The sequence below is a fragment of the Phyllobates terribilis genome, unplaced genomic scaffold, assembly GCF_046119375.1.
Source record: "Phyllobates terribilis strain yellow unplaced genomic scaffold, ASM4611937v1 Scaffold_5__5_contigs__length_657084704, whole genome shotgun sequence".
Lineage (NCBI taxonomy): Eukaryota > Metazoa > Chordata > Amphibia > Anura > Dendrobatidae > Phyllobates > Phyllobates terribilis.
The window spans coordinates 10,466,698-10,482,299 of record NW_027362765.1 but is presented as its reverse complement, the minus strand read 5'-3'; the positions used below and the strand labels follow the sequence as shown (position 1 = coordinate 10,482,299).

The window sequence follows — 15,602 nt, the reverse complement described above, 5'->3', positions numbered from 1 at the left end:
CCCCGGCTACATTCCAGAGGTTGATGGACATAGTGCTCAAGCTTCATCAGGAGTACGCGTCCGCGTATTTAGATGACATTATCATCTTTAGCACTGACTGGCATACGCACCTATCCCAGGTACAAGCGGTTCTGGATTCTCTCAGAGCTGTGGGGTTAACGGCAAATCCAAAAAAATGTGCGATAGGGCTAGAGGAAGCCCGATATTTGGGGTATGTGATAGGCCGAGGAGCTATTAAGCCCCAAATCAATAAAGTTGAGGCCATAAAAAACTGGCCTAAACCGTCAAGTACAAAGCAGGTGAGGACGTTCCTTGGCATCCTTGGGTACTACCGCCGGTTTATACCTAATTTTGCTGGGCCAACGGCGGCCCTCTTGAAAGGGAAGAAATCGGTAATGGTTCAGTGGAACCCTAAGGCAGAAGAAGCTTTTCAGTCCATGAAGTTGGCCCTGTGTGGACGGCCGGTCCTCATTAGCCCCAACTTCAAGGAAACCTTCATTGTACAGACAGATGCCTCGGAGGTAGGCCTAGGAGCGGTATTGTCACAAAAAGTGAATGGTGAAGAGCACCCGGTCACCTACTTGAGTAGAAAACTTGTCCCGGCAGAGAAAAACTATAGCGTGGTAGAGAAGGAGTGTTTGGCTATTAAGTGGGCCTTGGAATAGCTGCGTTATTATTTACTCAGGCGTCAGTTCCTCTTGGTGACGGACCACTCACCCTTGGTATGGATGAGAAATGCCAAGGAGAGGAATGCGCGAGTCACCATGTGGTTCCTGCAAAATTTCAGTTTCTCTGTAGAACATCGCCCTGGAAAGTCGCAGGGAAACGTGGATGCCCTGTCCCGGGCACCCTGTATGATGGCAAATGTTCAACCCCACAAGTTTGAACAGAGTGGGGGGATATGTGAGGCAGTGACCGGGATCGTGTACGAGGGACGTTATATCTCCCCCAGAATGTGTACAGAGACCTATTAAAACCATTGGAGTGCATTGCAGTCACAGACACACCTGTGGCTGCAATGCAGGAATGAAGGTGAGCATGGACCTAGTCAGGCTATCTGACTAAGGCAGATTAGTAAAAACCTGGCAGGGCCTTCATTTCTGGGAGGAGGTCACACGAGGCAGTGGGGCGGCCTCCTCCCTCCAACCCGGGTTTTCCAATGGCTCTTGCCACAGGTCCTTTAAAACCCATGCACTAAGGATTAGTGTTGTTCTATGTTGGAACCTGCTAGGAGCACAGCAGGAAACCTCAGCAGGATTCAGGGTGGCTGAACCCCTGCCTTTGAACCCTCTGCACCTGTCAGGCTCTGAGCGGCCGGCACGGCCGTTGCCCGCGGCAAACATTGTGTATGGACTTTCTGTTAACCCGGCTGCGAACCGGAGGACTTTCTGTTAACCCGTGAGTTGCTAAAATAAAAGCTGTTTATGTTGGACTTGCTTGGGTCACTGCCTCAGTTACTGCATGGTGTGAACACCGCCGCCTTACACAACCTAGGACAGTGGTTCTTAACCTTGTTTGAGGTACCGAACCCACCAGTTTCAAATGCACATTCCCCGAACCCTTCTTTAGTGATAAATCAAATATGATTTTTTTCCAAATTCAAGACATAGGTATATGTTTTTTTACTGGTACACAAAATGAACCGTGCATGAACATCACCTTGATCAAAGAACAAAACCAACACAGTGCATGAACTCACAACAAATTACATACCTGCAAATCAGTGTGACTTCTGCTGTTGTTTTTGAGAGACCAGTTCAGATATGCGTGGCTTCACCTTGGCAAGTGCTACTGACGCGCCCCTGGGCCTGTGTCGCGCTGCGTTGCGCACGCGGGAGCTTACCCGGAGCCGGATCTCTTGAGGGTTGTAGTCTCGTGGCGGTGACCCGGTCCGTGCCCAGGGAGTCAAACTGAGCGGCGATGTAACAGCGGTAGATGCAGGACGACTACGCCACCCGTTGAATGCAGCTATGGAGCTGCCGCTGCAGGACAGTCCGCTGAGGCCGGTGGATGGATGGTGCAGCGTAGATGGTATAACCCCCAACGGGAGGGGTATGGCCTCAGGGCAGCAGATGTGGATGATGGGGGTAGCAGGAACCACTCAGAGACGGTGCGGTGTAATTCAGGGTCTTTACTGGTAACAACGATAGACCCTCCCGGAGTACTTGCTAGTGAACGGGGCCTGGTCAGTCCTTGAGCAGATGGGATCTCCCCTGGCCAGGCGGAGTTGTAGGCCTCCCAAACTGACTGTACTCTTCTGGCTACCTTGCTAGAAGCGGATATAAGTAGCCCACGTCCCTGAGTGTACCGTGTGGTGCTCACCCGTATGGCCGGTGACTCGGGGCCTTCTAATGGCTTCCGCTCCACGATGGCGGTGCTGGTCCCACGCGTGTGACCGTGCCTTCGGGTTTCTGGGCCTGAGGACCTGAAATCCCCTGCCGGTCGGCTTCTGCTGCTGGGTAAGAGTTAGTCCCCACAGCCTCGGACGCCGGGTCCGGTAAGAAAGCTTCTCAGTCAGGGCGAGCTCTGCAGCTGCCAGCCCCTGACTCGTAGTAATCTTGCTCCCACTGAGCTTCTGCTGTTTCTACTCTCCTTGACTGACTAACCCTGCCTCAGCCCAGGGTTTATACAGGGGAAGTTCTTCCCCTCCCAAGACTGGGCAGGAGGTGTGGCATGCACAGGATCCCTGACCAAAGGACCTCCCACCTGCTCTCAGACATAACATTACATTACTGTGGAAAACCAGACCCCTGGGGTGCCACATTCCCCCCTAGTGAAATTTAGTACTCCGGGACTAAACATATTTTTGTAACATAACAAAGTATAAACAATAACATTACAATAAGGAAACACATAAAGCTGGTCACGGCGTGTCCGTAACCGGGTGCAGTCTTTGAAGAAAGCAAGGTGTCCATTTCACCAAAACAGGGAGACGTAACCAGGTAGGGGTCTGTCCTACCCCGAGTCCTTAACAGTCTCTAGTCCATCCTGGGTTACGCTCCAACTATGTACAAGGATTCCCGGTAAATCCACCAAGGATTCCTAAAAATAACTGGAAACACAAAATTATACACAAGCAACAATACACAGATAAACATAAATAAAACAATTTATACACTTCAAATCTTCCAGCGTGCGGGTAACTGGCCTCTAGTGGCCCTAGTGGACCTACGGAGCTGACTGTCTAGCCCTGAACTACAGGGTGTAGGAGCTGTCAAGGGTAAACTGGGCAGCTGTCTACCGGCTCTTTGTCTCACTAGGGGTACGGCAGGCTCACTATAAGCAGAGGGTTGATCCTCCTGTTCTGCTTGTGTGGAGTCTTCTGCCTCCTGGACCGGCTGTTCTTCCAGCTCTACCTGTTGCTCCGTAGGTGCTTGGGATGCTGGTTGGAGGAAGGTGAGTACGGGTACCACAATTGCACCATTGACTTGAGTCCAAGACCGAGGGAAGTCCCCGAGCACAGTACTAACCATATCTTCCCTTTCCTCTACGGGTCGATGGTCTTCTTGTTCCTCTTCAGGGTTCCTCAGTTGTTCGGGACACTTCTTCAGGTGGTCCCGGGATACAATGGCTGTGGTTTCCCCTCCGTCTTTACTGATGGTACAAACCTTTGGGTTCTCGTGGCTTGAGGGCAGTACGGTGTACGGGTCCTTCTCCCACTGGTCATCCAACTTGTGGAGCCGTCTCTTCCTCTTCAAGACCTGCTCTCCGGGTACCAGGGGAACAGCGGGAGCATACTGGTTGTAAGTTTTCTCTTGTCTTTCCCTAGCCTGACAGAGACTTCGCTCCACGCTCTCCTGTACTCTCCGGTACTGCTGCTGCCTCTCTGTGTCCCAGTCTGTTTCTGGTGAAGTGTCCTCGGGTGTCAGGACTCCCATTTCCAGGTCAACAGGTAACTTACCAGGTCTTGCCCTCATTAGGTAAGCCGGGGTACAGTTGGTGGAACCTACCGGGATGTGGTTGTATAGGTCCACCAGATCGGGCAACTTCTCAGGCCACAGACTGCGTTCTTCCAGGGGCAACGTTTTTAGAAGATCCATTACCACCTGGTTCATTTTCTCACAAAGTCCATTAGTTTGCGGATGGTAGGGTGTCGTCCTTATCTTCCGGCAGCCATACAGATTGCAGAATTCCTGGAAGACCTCCGCTTCAAAGGCAGGTCCCTGGTCCGTCAGCACTTGGTCCGGGTACCCGTGTGGACGGCAAAAGTGCTGCTGGAAGGCTCTAGCTGCTGTTTGAGCCGTTAAGTCCTTGACGGGGATGACAACCAGAAACCGGGAGTAATGATCCACGATGGTTAACGCGTAGACGTAGCCACTTCTGCTTGGGGTCAGTTTTACATGATCCAAGTCTACCAGTTCCAACGGTTGCCGGGTGACGATGGACTGCAGGGGAGTCTTCCGGCTGGCACGGTCCTTCCTTCTCAGGTTGCACGGGCCACAGTCTCTGCACCACTTCTCGATGGTTCCCCTCATGCCTACCCAGTGGAACCGCTCGCGCAGCAGGAACTCCAGCTTCTTCCACCCGAAGTGTCCAGCTCCGTCGTGGTATGCCTCCATCACCATGGCTGCGTCTCTTCGTGGCACCACTACTTGCCAGAGTAATTCATGCGTCCGGGAGTTAACCATTCTGCGGCACAACTTCCCTTTGTAAAGGAACAGTCGACTCTTCTCTGCCCATAGTTGTTTGGCTTCCTCCGGAGCGTCTGGTTCAAGGCGAGCCTCCGGCCGAGTCAGCATCTCCTTCACCAGTCGGACGGCAGGGTCGCTGTCTTGCGTTTCCGCCCAGTTGTAGTGGGGTAAGGGGTTCAACGTAGCAGCCTGCTTACTCCTTACCCGGTGGGAATACTGGATAGTCCCATGACGGTGGAACGCAGGGAGTTCAACTTCTTCCAGTCCCTCCGGATCTTCTCCTCCGTCCGGCAGGTTGGGCATCCTGGACAGGGCGTCCGCGTTGGTATTGGAGCGTCCTGCCCGGTATTTGATTGTGAACTCGTAGTTGGACAGACGGGCCATCCACCTCTGCTCCAGGGAACCGAGTCTTGCCGTGTCCAGGTGTGTCAACGGGTTGTTATCCGTGTACACGGTGAACCGGGAAGAAGCGAGGTAATGCTTAAAGCGCTCGGTGACTGCCCATACTACGGCCAGGAACTCTAACTTAAATGAGCTGTAATTCTCGGGGTTCCTTTCGGTGGGTCGCAGTTTTCGGCTGGCGTAGGCGACTACTCGTTCCTTCCCCTGCTGGATCTGGGACAGTACGGCTCCTAGCCCGATGTTACTGGCGTCAGTGTAGAGGATAAAGGGCTGGCTATAATCCGGGTACGCCAGGATTTCGTCCCCCGTGAGGGCCATCTTCAGCTGGCGGAAGGACTCTTCTTCCAGCTCCTCCCATTTGAAGGGCGGCTTCTGGTTCTTGGCCTTCCGGGACTGGCCTATCAGGAGGTCCTGCATAGGTGCTGCCTTTTTGGTGAAACCGGGAATAAACCTTCGGTAGTAGCCTACCAACCCGAGGAACTGCCGCACTTCTTTTACGCTGGAGGGGCTTGGCCATTCCTTAATTGCGGTGATCTTATCAGGGTCGGGAGCCACTCCGTCAGCACTCACCACGTGTCCCAGGTACTGCACCTTTGGTTTCAGGAGGTGACACTTGGAGGGTTTCACCTTTAGGCCGTAACTTGCCAGAGCTTCGAACACTTCCGCCAGGTGTTTCAGGTGGTCCTCATACGTCTTGGAATATACGATGACATCGTCCAGGTACAACAGGACCGTCTCGAAGTTTCTGTGGCCCAGACAACACTCCATTAGTCGTTGGAAGGTTCCCGGTGCGTTGCAGAGTCCGAACGGCATGCAGGTGAACTCGCTAAGTCCCATCGGGGTGGTGAATGCGGTCTTCTCCCGGTCCGCCTCTGCTACAGGAACCTGCCAGTACCCGCTAGTGAGATCCAAGGTAGAGAAGAAGTTAGCAGATCTTAAAGCAGCCAATGACTCCTCTATCCTTGGTAAGGGGTACGCATCCTTGTGTGTGATACGATTGATTTTCCGGTAATCTACACACATCCTCATGGTGTTGTCTTTCTTTCGGACTAAGACTAGTGGAGCTGCCCAGGGGCTACAGCTATCCCTGATCACCCCAGCCTCCTTCATATCTTTAAGCATCCCCTTGGCGTGTTGGTAGTGGGCAGGGGGTACGGGTCGATACCTCTCTTTTATAGGAGGATGGTCTCCCGTGGGGATGTGGTGTTCTACCCCCTTGACTCGCCCGAAGTCTAACGGGTGTTTACTGAACACTCTCTCGTACTCCTGAACCACCCGATAGACTCCTTGTTTCTGGTGTGCGGGAGTGGAGTCAGTACCCAGATGTAGTTGCTGACACCAGTCCTCCATGTTTTTCTTAGAGCCGTTACCTTCCTCCGGGTGAGATGGAGGCAAGGGTTCCACAGATTGTATAGAATTTTGGTTAATGGTATATAATTTGGCTAGCGTGGCATACCGGGGCAGGTACACTTCCCTCTCCCCGATATTTATTATGCGAACGGGCACCCTCCCATGGCGTACATCAACCACCCCCCGTGCTGTCAAAATGGTGGGCCTACTGTCCGAGTAAACTGGTTCTACCATTGCCTGGTAATCTCTACCTCTCAGACTCTCAGACCAATAGCTGCCCGGCACCAAATCATCATTTCACTTTTTGGGGGCATGGCAATAGGAAAAGGGTCACACATTCTTACGCTACCAATCTCACCGCCGGAGAGTTCCACCTGTTGCCGTCGCATCAGTGCCCGGATCTCTTTCTGGAGCACCCGCTGCTCGCCGGAGCTGGCGTTCTTGGCAACCTGCTGTAAAAGGAAAATCACCTCTGCAAGACAATTTTCAATTACATTAGTTCCTAGAGTTATTTTTGGGTGACTCTCATGCTTGTCAATATCTACAATGATCAGTCCCTGTGCTGCCAGTTCGACTCTACCGATTTTGATGGTCACCTCTTTAAATCCGATCTGTGGCACGGGCTGGCCATTGCTGGCGATGATACTCAAGTCGTCGTCAGGGTAGCGGGTAATATCCGAGTCGTTCCAGTACTGCTTAAAGAGCACGTACGGGATGGTGATGACCTGTGACCCGGTGTCCAGTAGGGCACTCATGGGAATGCCATCCAGTACCACAGGCAAGACTGGACGTCCTCCCACATATCTGTCGCGCCAGTTCGATGGGCCTGGTGATCTTTTTCCTGGGGGTTGGCCCTCTACCCCAGGTTGTGCCCGTTTAAAGAACAGTACCTTGCCATATGTCCAGGTTGATTGCAGCGGCGGCAGATGGGTCGTCCGTCCTCGCTGTATCGGTCACTGGGTCTTCCTCTGGCCGGTGGGGTCCTCCTTGGTCGACGCCACGGGATGTCCTCCGGTCCGGATGCCAGCTGGATCTTCCCTGGGGTGGAAACCTGTAAAGACTGCACAGTTCGGGTTAGCGCAGCAACGCTCTTAGCTAGCTCTTGGACCTGATGGTGTAGGTCTGGAGCCGGGTCATTGTCCAAAGCCTGCGCATCAGCTCCCACAGGCCCTGCCGACAAGGGCGCCGCCTCCTGGTGGTAAGTGCTAGCTGGGCGCCTGTGGGTCACAACGCCACCCGGTGCCGGTTCTCGGAGCACCCGGATGGCTCTGTCCTTGAACTGTGCAAAGCCCAGATGGGGATCCTGTAAGGCCATTGCCCGCAACTGGGTTCGGTGGGTATTACAATACAGTCCCTCTATAAACTGTTCGGTCAACAGCCTGTCCTCGTTTCCCACTCCATCAGGGTCGGTCTGCTTAATGGCCCTCAGGGCCTCTTGTAGGTTTAGTGCATAGTCCCTTATACTCTCATGCGCTCGCTGCTTGCACCCGTAGAATCTAAGCTTAATCTCGGCTGAGGTGCGGGTATCAAAGGTGTCCTTCAGCCGGGTTAGTATCCCTGCGACAGTCTTCCTCCCAGGTGGCCAGGATTTTACTTCCCTTTTGGCTGCCCCGGTTAGTTGGGCCACCAGGATGCTCACTTTTTGCTCTTCTGTGAGGGGGTACACCTGGAAGAGGCTATCCAGCTTTTCTCTAAAGTCATGCAGGGTATGTGACTCCCCTGAGTACTGGGGTAGCCAAGCTGCTCCCGGGATATAGGGCATGGTGAAGGGCATAACTGCAGCAGCGGTAGCGCTGGCGGGGGTTGAGGCAGTGAAGCTCTCCTCCGTATCCGACATCTTCCTCCCCCCTAGTGGACCGTGGCCTACCTTGCGATGATCCTGTTCCGTAGGCCGCGGCTCCGCAGTGGATCGTCAGGGTTGAGGACCTTCCGTCGCGCTCCTGTGACGTCGGCGTCTGCTGGGCTCCTTCCAGGACCTTACGCAACGTCCGGACGTGAGGCGGGGCTTCAGTTCTCGCGCGCTTTCGGAGTCCACGCCCCTCTTCTTCCCGCGTGGCGTCCTCAAGATGGCGTCCAATGGCGGGAAAACTCCACGGATGGCGGGAAGAAGGCAGAAGATGGCGCCGGATGGCGGGAAACTTCACCGATGGCGGGAAGAAGGCCGAAGATGGCGCCGGATGGCGGGAATCTTCACCACAGGTAAGTTTGAAAAGTCTCTTTTTCAGGCACGCAGTACCCGGTGGTTGCGGGCACGAAATCCTGCCGACTACGCCAAAGTTGATGCACCCCTGGGCCTGTGTCGCGCTGCGTTGCGCACGCGGGAGCTTACCCGGATCCGGATCTCTTGAGGGTTGTAGTCTCGTGGCGGTGACCCGGTCCGTGCCCAGGGAGTCAAACTGAGCGGCGATGTAACAGCGGTAGATGCAGGACGACTACGCCACCCGTTGAATGCAGCTATGGAGCTGCCGCTGCAGGACAGTCCGCTGAGGCCGGTGGATGGATGGTGCAGCGTAGATGGTATAACCCCCAACGGGAGGGGTATGGCCTCAGGGCAGCAGATGTGGATGATGGGGGTAGCAGGAACCACTCAGAGACGGTGCGGTGTAATTCAGGGTCTTTACTGGTAACAACGATAGACCCTCCCGGAGTACTTGCTAGTGAACGGGGCCTGGTCAGTCCTTGAGCAGATGGGATCTCCCCTGGCCAGGCGGAGTTATAGGCCTCCCAAACTGACTGTACTCTTCTGGCTACCTTGCTAGAAGCGGATATAAGTAGCCCACGTCCCTGAGTGTACCGTGTGGTGCTCACCCGTATGGCCGGTGACTCGGGGCCTTCTAATGGCTTCCGCTCCACGATGGCGGTGCTGGTCCCACGCGTGTGACCGTGCCTTCGGGTTTCTGGGCCTGAGGACCTGAAATCCCCTGCCGGTCGGCTTCTGCTGCTGGGTAAGAGTTAGTCCCCACAGCCTCGGACGCCGGGTCCGGTAAGAAAGCTTCTCAGTCAGGGCGAGCTCTGCAGCTGCCAGCCCCTGACTCGTAGTAATCTTGCTCCCACTGAGCTTCTGCTGTTTCTACTCTCCTTGACTGACTAACCCTGCCTCAGCCCAGGGTTTATACAGGGGAAGTTCTTCCCCTCCCAAGACTGGGCAGGAGGTGTGGCATGCACAGGATCCCTGACCAAAGGACCTCCCACCTGCTCTCAGACATAACATTACATTACTGTGGAAAACCAGACCCCTGGGGTGCCACACTACTCTCATGTCATTTTCACAGCAAAGTCTGTTCCTTTTCTTTGTTTTTATGTCCAGCATCCTCGAAAAGGATTATTCGCATAGATATGTTGTAACAAATGGTATAAAAAATTCCAGGGCTTTCTTAGCAATAATTGGGTACTTTTCCAACTGTCGACACCAAAACGTTGAGTGTTGTTGTTCTGAAGAGTTGCAAATGAACCTGGCTCTGCTGAATTTCAATGATTTCTTCGGGGTATTCATAATTGACATCTGCTGTCTCAACAGCAAACGTGAACGGCTGTCTCACCCATGCTGGATATGACTCCTTGTAGGGAAATATCCGTCGAGAGACTTTGCAAGCTCATCTAAGTGCGTGGCAATTGTTTGCTTTAGTTCCATGGATACAGAAATGTCTCCGATTCCAGACACATCTTCGATCTTACTTACACAGTCGTCCAGAAGGGGAAAGTTTGCGAAGTTATTGTTCTCTGTTCGTCGTTTCCATAACGGTAGTTTTTTTTTAAAAGCCTTCAGGTTTTCTTCTGCTTCCATGATGTTGACTCCACCACCCTGCATCTGCTGATTGAGATGATTTAGAGCTGCAAATATATCAGCCATGTACCCTAAAATGAGAATGAACTCAGGATTTTTGAAGCAATCTGCATGACAATGTTGGTGCTCTTGCAAAAACAGGACTAATTCCACACGCATGGCAAAAACACGATTCAGCACCTGTCCCCCGGATAACCACCGAACATTAGAAAAGGTACAGGAGTACCTCAAATTCAGAGCCTATTTCCTTACACAGCTCACTGAAGATGCGGTGCCTCAGAGCACTATTTCGCACATAGTTCACACATTCCACTACAGTTTTTAATACTTCTGCCATTTTTGGAGGCAAGGTTTTTGTTGTCAACGCATGCCTGTGCAGAATACAATGCGTAACAATGATGTGTGGTGCATCGGCTTTTACTAGCGCACCAAAACCAGACTTTCTTCCCAGCATGACTGGAGCTCCGTCCGTACAAACTGCAGAAACCATATACCATGAAAGATTGTTGTCTCTGAGGAAGTCATCCACAAGCTTCTTCACATCGGCTGCCTTAGTTGTTGTTGTAAGAGGCTTACAAAATAAAAACTCTTCTTTTATTATTTTGTCTTTCACATAGCGCACGAAAACAGCAAGCTGGCTTACATTAGAAACGTCTATGGTCTCCTCGAGTTGAAGGCTGAATTTTGCCGGACTTGAAATTAGATCTGCGACTACTTGAGCCAAGATGTCTTTACTCATGCACTCTATTCTGTCACTGATGGTGTCATTTGAAAGAGAAATTTGGGATAATTTACCTTCGGCCGCTGTTCCGAGTATCAGATTCGCCATCTTTAATGTTGCTGGTTTTATAGTGTTTCACCAATGGTGTGCGGCTTGCCCTGCTTTGCGATCAGGTAAGCAACTTCGTACGATGCAGTGAGGATCGGTTTGTTCACGGGTACAAATCCAAGAGCAGGCAGAGTGGCCCTTTCATCGAATCTGGCTCTTTTCACCTTGAATTCAGCAAGCGTTGTTTTCTTGTATTCCCCATCTACATGCAGCTTCAAGAAGTGTTCCTTCAGTTTTGCCGGTGCGAGACTAGAGTTGCTCAACTTGGCATTGCAAATCATGCAGATAGGAAGCTGACTCCAATCACGTTCCGTGATACATGTGAATCCATGTTGTACATATTCGTCCGACCACTTTCTTTTTTTGACTCGACATAGTTAGTATGGATTAAAATATTAAGAAAGAAACCACACAACATACGACTACGACAGTCACACGGTGACTACTGAGCACACTAAATTCCCAGCAGCACTGATTGGCCAATTAATGTAACGTGATCATCTGCAGCTAGTGATGGCCAAGCGGGGCGTGTCATCACGAATTTACTTAATGAGTCGGGTGTGTCTTGACCTCCGTGGCGGAGGCTCCGCCAAACCCCTGAGACCGACTCACCGAACCCCTAGGGTTCGATAGAACCCCGGTTAAGAACCACTCAATTACACATTTTGTTATATATGTGACGCGCCCCTGGGCCTGCTGTGTCGTGCGGCATCGCGCGCACGGGGGCTTACCCGGAGCCGGATCAGATGGGGGTAGTAGTCTCGTGGCGGTGACCCGGTCCGTGCCCAGGGAGTCAAACTGAGCGGCAGTCTTTAGCAGTAGATGTTAGAATGTTCGACTACGCCACCCGTTGAATGCGGCTATGAAGCCGCCGCTGCAAGGCAGACCGCTGAGGCCGGTGGTAAGGTTGTGCAGCGTAGCTGGTAGAACCCCCAACGGGAGGGGTATGGCCTCAGGGCAGCAGATGTGGAGATTGTGGTAGTGATGGTGCAGCAAGGAAGCTCAGAGACGTGTGGTGCAGTTCAAGGCTTTTACTCACAGGTGTTGCTCCGGTCACTTCGGCCAGCAGTGACCACCCGAGCCGTGCTGCATCCACCAGGTGCGGGACTCGGCCAACCCCCAGGCAGTTCCAGAGCGTGGTCCCGAGCTCCCCTCTATTCCTTCCTACGGGCCGTCCTCACCAGGGACCCACCTTTGTCCGGCTCCCTCGGGTCTTTTGATGGCGAAACCTTTCCCGGCTTCCATGACCCTATGCGTGGTTTGCCTTCCTGGTGGATATGGTGAGGGGTCGCGCCAAAACTTGTCCACGACCTCCGGTTCCTGGCTAAGGATGTTTTGCCTCTACCAGTTTGGGATCCGGTACCCTCTTCTGCCAACCCTTCACCCGTCTTAGTTCACTTGTGGGATCTCAGGGTTCCCTCTGCTTGTGTCTCTGGGCCTTTCACTGGGTTTTTCCTCTTCTTCCTCTTTCTCTGCACTTCAGGCCTGGCCCTGGAGCTGGGCCCAGCCGGAGCCACAGCTCCCTGTCAGCCCTCTCTGGCTGAACTCTCCCTCAGAACAGACCCTGTCTCAAGATGGTGCCCACCTCTTATACTCCCTCTGACACCCGAGCCCAGGTGACTAGCACCCAATGGGCTCCTTCCTATGCCCAGAGTCCCTCCCCTGTCTGCTCCTACACTACTGGGATGTTCCTCCCCCCCTCCCACTCCAGCCAGGGACAGACGCTGTCGTACCTGCACATCTACCTAGTGGGAGTATCGTTGTTCTGTCCCCCGGAAATGGGATGAGTGTAGTGCATGCAGCTACTGAGCTCGGTCCCACACTCCATCCTTACCCGGGAGTGGAATACTACACCTCTGGTTTGAGGTGCAATACCCCTGTAGCAGCCGAGTCCTCGGGGTGCTACATCCCCCCCTGGTAAACCACAGCACGTCCTCGGGCTGGAAAAGAGTAAAGACATTTAGACATACAAAATTTTTAAAGTACACACTAACATATAAAACATTATAAAAAACATTATCAGAAAATATAACGTTACGGGTAACTTCTTATATTATATAAAACTCTTTTATATAAAATGTTCTTGTTCTTCCAGCCACGGTGCAACTTGTGACCGGGTAAAGTGCAACAGTCACTAATAGAAAAACAGTTCTTTATAAAACCAAAAGGGGCGCTTTAGGAAGCGCAACTATTTACAGGGTATGGCCGCTCTCAGTCCTCGGCCAGTGGGGAATAGGGGAATGGCTGCTCACAGTCCTCAGCCTGGTAAGGGATAGGGGCACACAGGAAACAGTTCTTTTAAACAGTTCCACACTAGTCCCAATGGGGACCATACTCTGATTAGCAGCATGTCAAGTACCCTTACGGGTAACTATTTACAGTACTTTATTTGGGCTACTTCCCTTCAGTAGCGGTGTCTTCTCCTTGGCTCCTCCTGAGGATAGTCTTCAGACCCGTCCGGGTCCTCTTGATCTTCCCCATACTGCAACTCCTCCTCCGTCAACCGGTGCACGTGAAGGGCGTATGGTCCTTTGGCACACTGGTGCCGGGTGAAGGTGACCTCATCACCCGGGTAGAGGTCACGTCCTCGGTGTCCCTCCGGCAGGTGGCTCTCAACATCCCTGCGGGTAACAAAGACGTCGCCGGGGGTTCTGTGATCCCGGATAAAGCCCCAGCCGTGCTCCATTTGAAACTTTATTACAGTCCCGGTGGCGCGGGGACCGTGGGCCGCACGGCGGTTTCGTCGGGTCCGGCTTTTCTGCTCCGCGCTTTGGACCTTCAGCCGCTCCTCGCGGACCCGCCTCTCTCGCCATTCCCTCTGAAAGACTTCTAGTTGTTGTCGGCAACACTCCTCACGTTGGGCTGCGGCCGCCCGGGTCTCTTGAAGTGAACCCAATGAGGTCTTCGCCGGTGGGGTCCCACGCAAATTGGGCCTCTTCCAATGGGAGCGGGACAATGTTGGCGGGCGCCGGAGCCGGGATCAGAGGCTCACTCAGAGGCCATTCCTTCCGGAGTCGGGGGTTGACGTACTCCGGTGGCCAAATGAAAGGCAGCCCGTCCGGGCTAGTGTGCTGTGCGAATAGATCTTCACCCAGGGGCAGCACTGTGGAGGTTGAGGGCGCGGTGGGGGCAGCGGCGCCCGGATTCACCAGGCCTTGCGACCAGGCCGGTGGCACTCTGAAGGTGAAGGGTACTGTGGAGACGGTGGCGCCCTGGGGTACTCGGCCTTGCGACCAGGACGGTGGCGCTGTGGAGGTAGATGGCGCTGTGGAGACTGCGGCGCCCGGGGGTACTCGGCCCTGCGACCAGGCCGGGGGCACTTCCTCTTTTGCCACGCTCAGGGTCAAGGGGCGTGGCGTAACAGAGGGTGCGACCGCGGCTCCTGCCGCTTGAGGCCTAGTTGGAAGCAGCGGCGGTGCGGCAACGGGTGCGGTGAGTGGAACTTCGGGCTCTGCGACGGGGAGCTGGGGCAGGCTTACGGCTACGGGGCTCGGGGTGATGACGTCCCCATTACCTGCTTCCATCTCTGCGGCTCCCTCCGCGGCGTCGTCTCCGGCCTCCGTTCCTCCTGCACCATCCTCAGGGGCAGACACGCTCCACGTTGCGGGTGGCATCCTCTGCTGGCGGGTTCCAGCCTGCTGGACCATCTCTCTCCTCCACTCGGCCAGTGCTTCTTGCTGCACTCGGGCCATCTTCCGGGCCAAGGCCTCCAGCGCGGTCTGTGCACGCTCCCGATTTCTGGGGAGCTGTGCCAGGATCTCCACCAGGCCTTCTGGGGTGGCAGCCTGCAACAGGTTCCGGACCACAGGGTCGGTGCTGATTGACTCTTCCTCCATCTCCGGGTGCGATCTGTCCAGACTCCTCCAGGCCGCACCCATCTTCTTGGTTTTGTTCTGTATCTGCCCCCATTGAGGGTGGTCCCGGGGCAACTTAGTGATTGTCAGTTCCAGGGGCAGCCCCCTCACGCTGATGGACATTTCTACCATTGTAGTCTCTGCTGGTGGGGGCGGTTTCCGCTTTTGACGGGAGGGGTATGGCCTCAGGGCAGCAGATGTGGAGATTGTGGTAGTGATGGTGCAGCAAGGAAGCTCAGAGACGTGTGGTGCAGTTCAAGGCTTTTACTCACAGGTGTTGCTTCGGTCACTTCGGCCAGCAGTGACCACCCGAGCCGTGCTGCGTCCACCAGGTGCGGGACTCGGCCAACCCCCAGGCATTTCCAGAGCGTGGTCCCGAGCTCCCCTCTATTCCTTCCTACGGGCCGTCCTCACCAGGGACCCACCTTTGTCCGGCTCCCTCGGCTCTTTTGATGGCGAAACCTTTCCCGGCTTCCCTGACCCTATGCGTGGTTTGCCTTCCTGGTGGATATGGTGAGGGGTCGCGCCAAAACTTGTCCACGACCTCCGGTTCCTGGCTAAGGATGTTTTGCCTCTACCAGTTTGGGATCCGGTACCCTCTTCTGCCAACCCTTCACCCGTCTTAGTTCACTTGTGGGATCTCAGGGTTCCCTCTGCTTGTGTCTCTGGGCCTTTCACTGGGTTTTTCCTCTTCTTCCTCTTTCTCTGCACTTCAGGCCTGGCCCTGGAGCTGGGCCCAGCCGGAGCCACAG

General features: G+C 54.1%; 1 protein-coding gene across 1 annotated transcript in view; it reads right to left on the bottom strand.

Moving 5' to 3' along the window:
* LOC141270829 (uncharacterized) overlaps positions 1–10,996 on the bottom strand; it is a 113,766-nt gene extending 102,770 nt beyond the window's left edge. The window contains exons 1-2 of the mRNA XM_073680930.1: positions 10,597–10,996; positions 9,939–10,238 (exon numbers count right to left, since the gene is read on the bottom strand). Of these exons, the coding sequence (XP_073537031.1) occupies positions 9,939–10,238; positions 10,597–10,996 (700 nt within the window). The remainder of the gene's footprint in view (positions 1–9,938; positions 10,239–10,596) is intronic.
* Between the last annotated feature and the right edge of the window lie 4,606 nt (positions 10,997–15,602).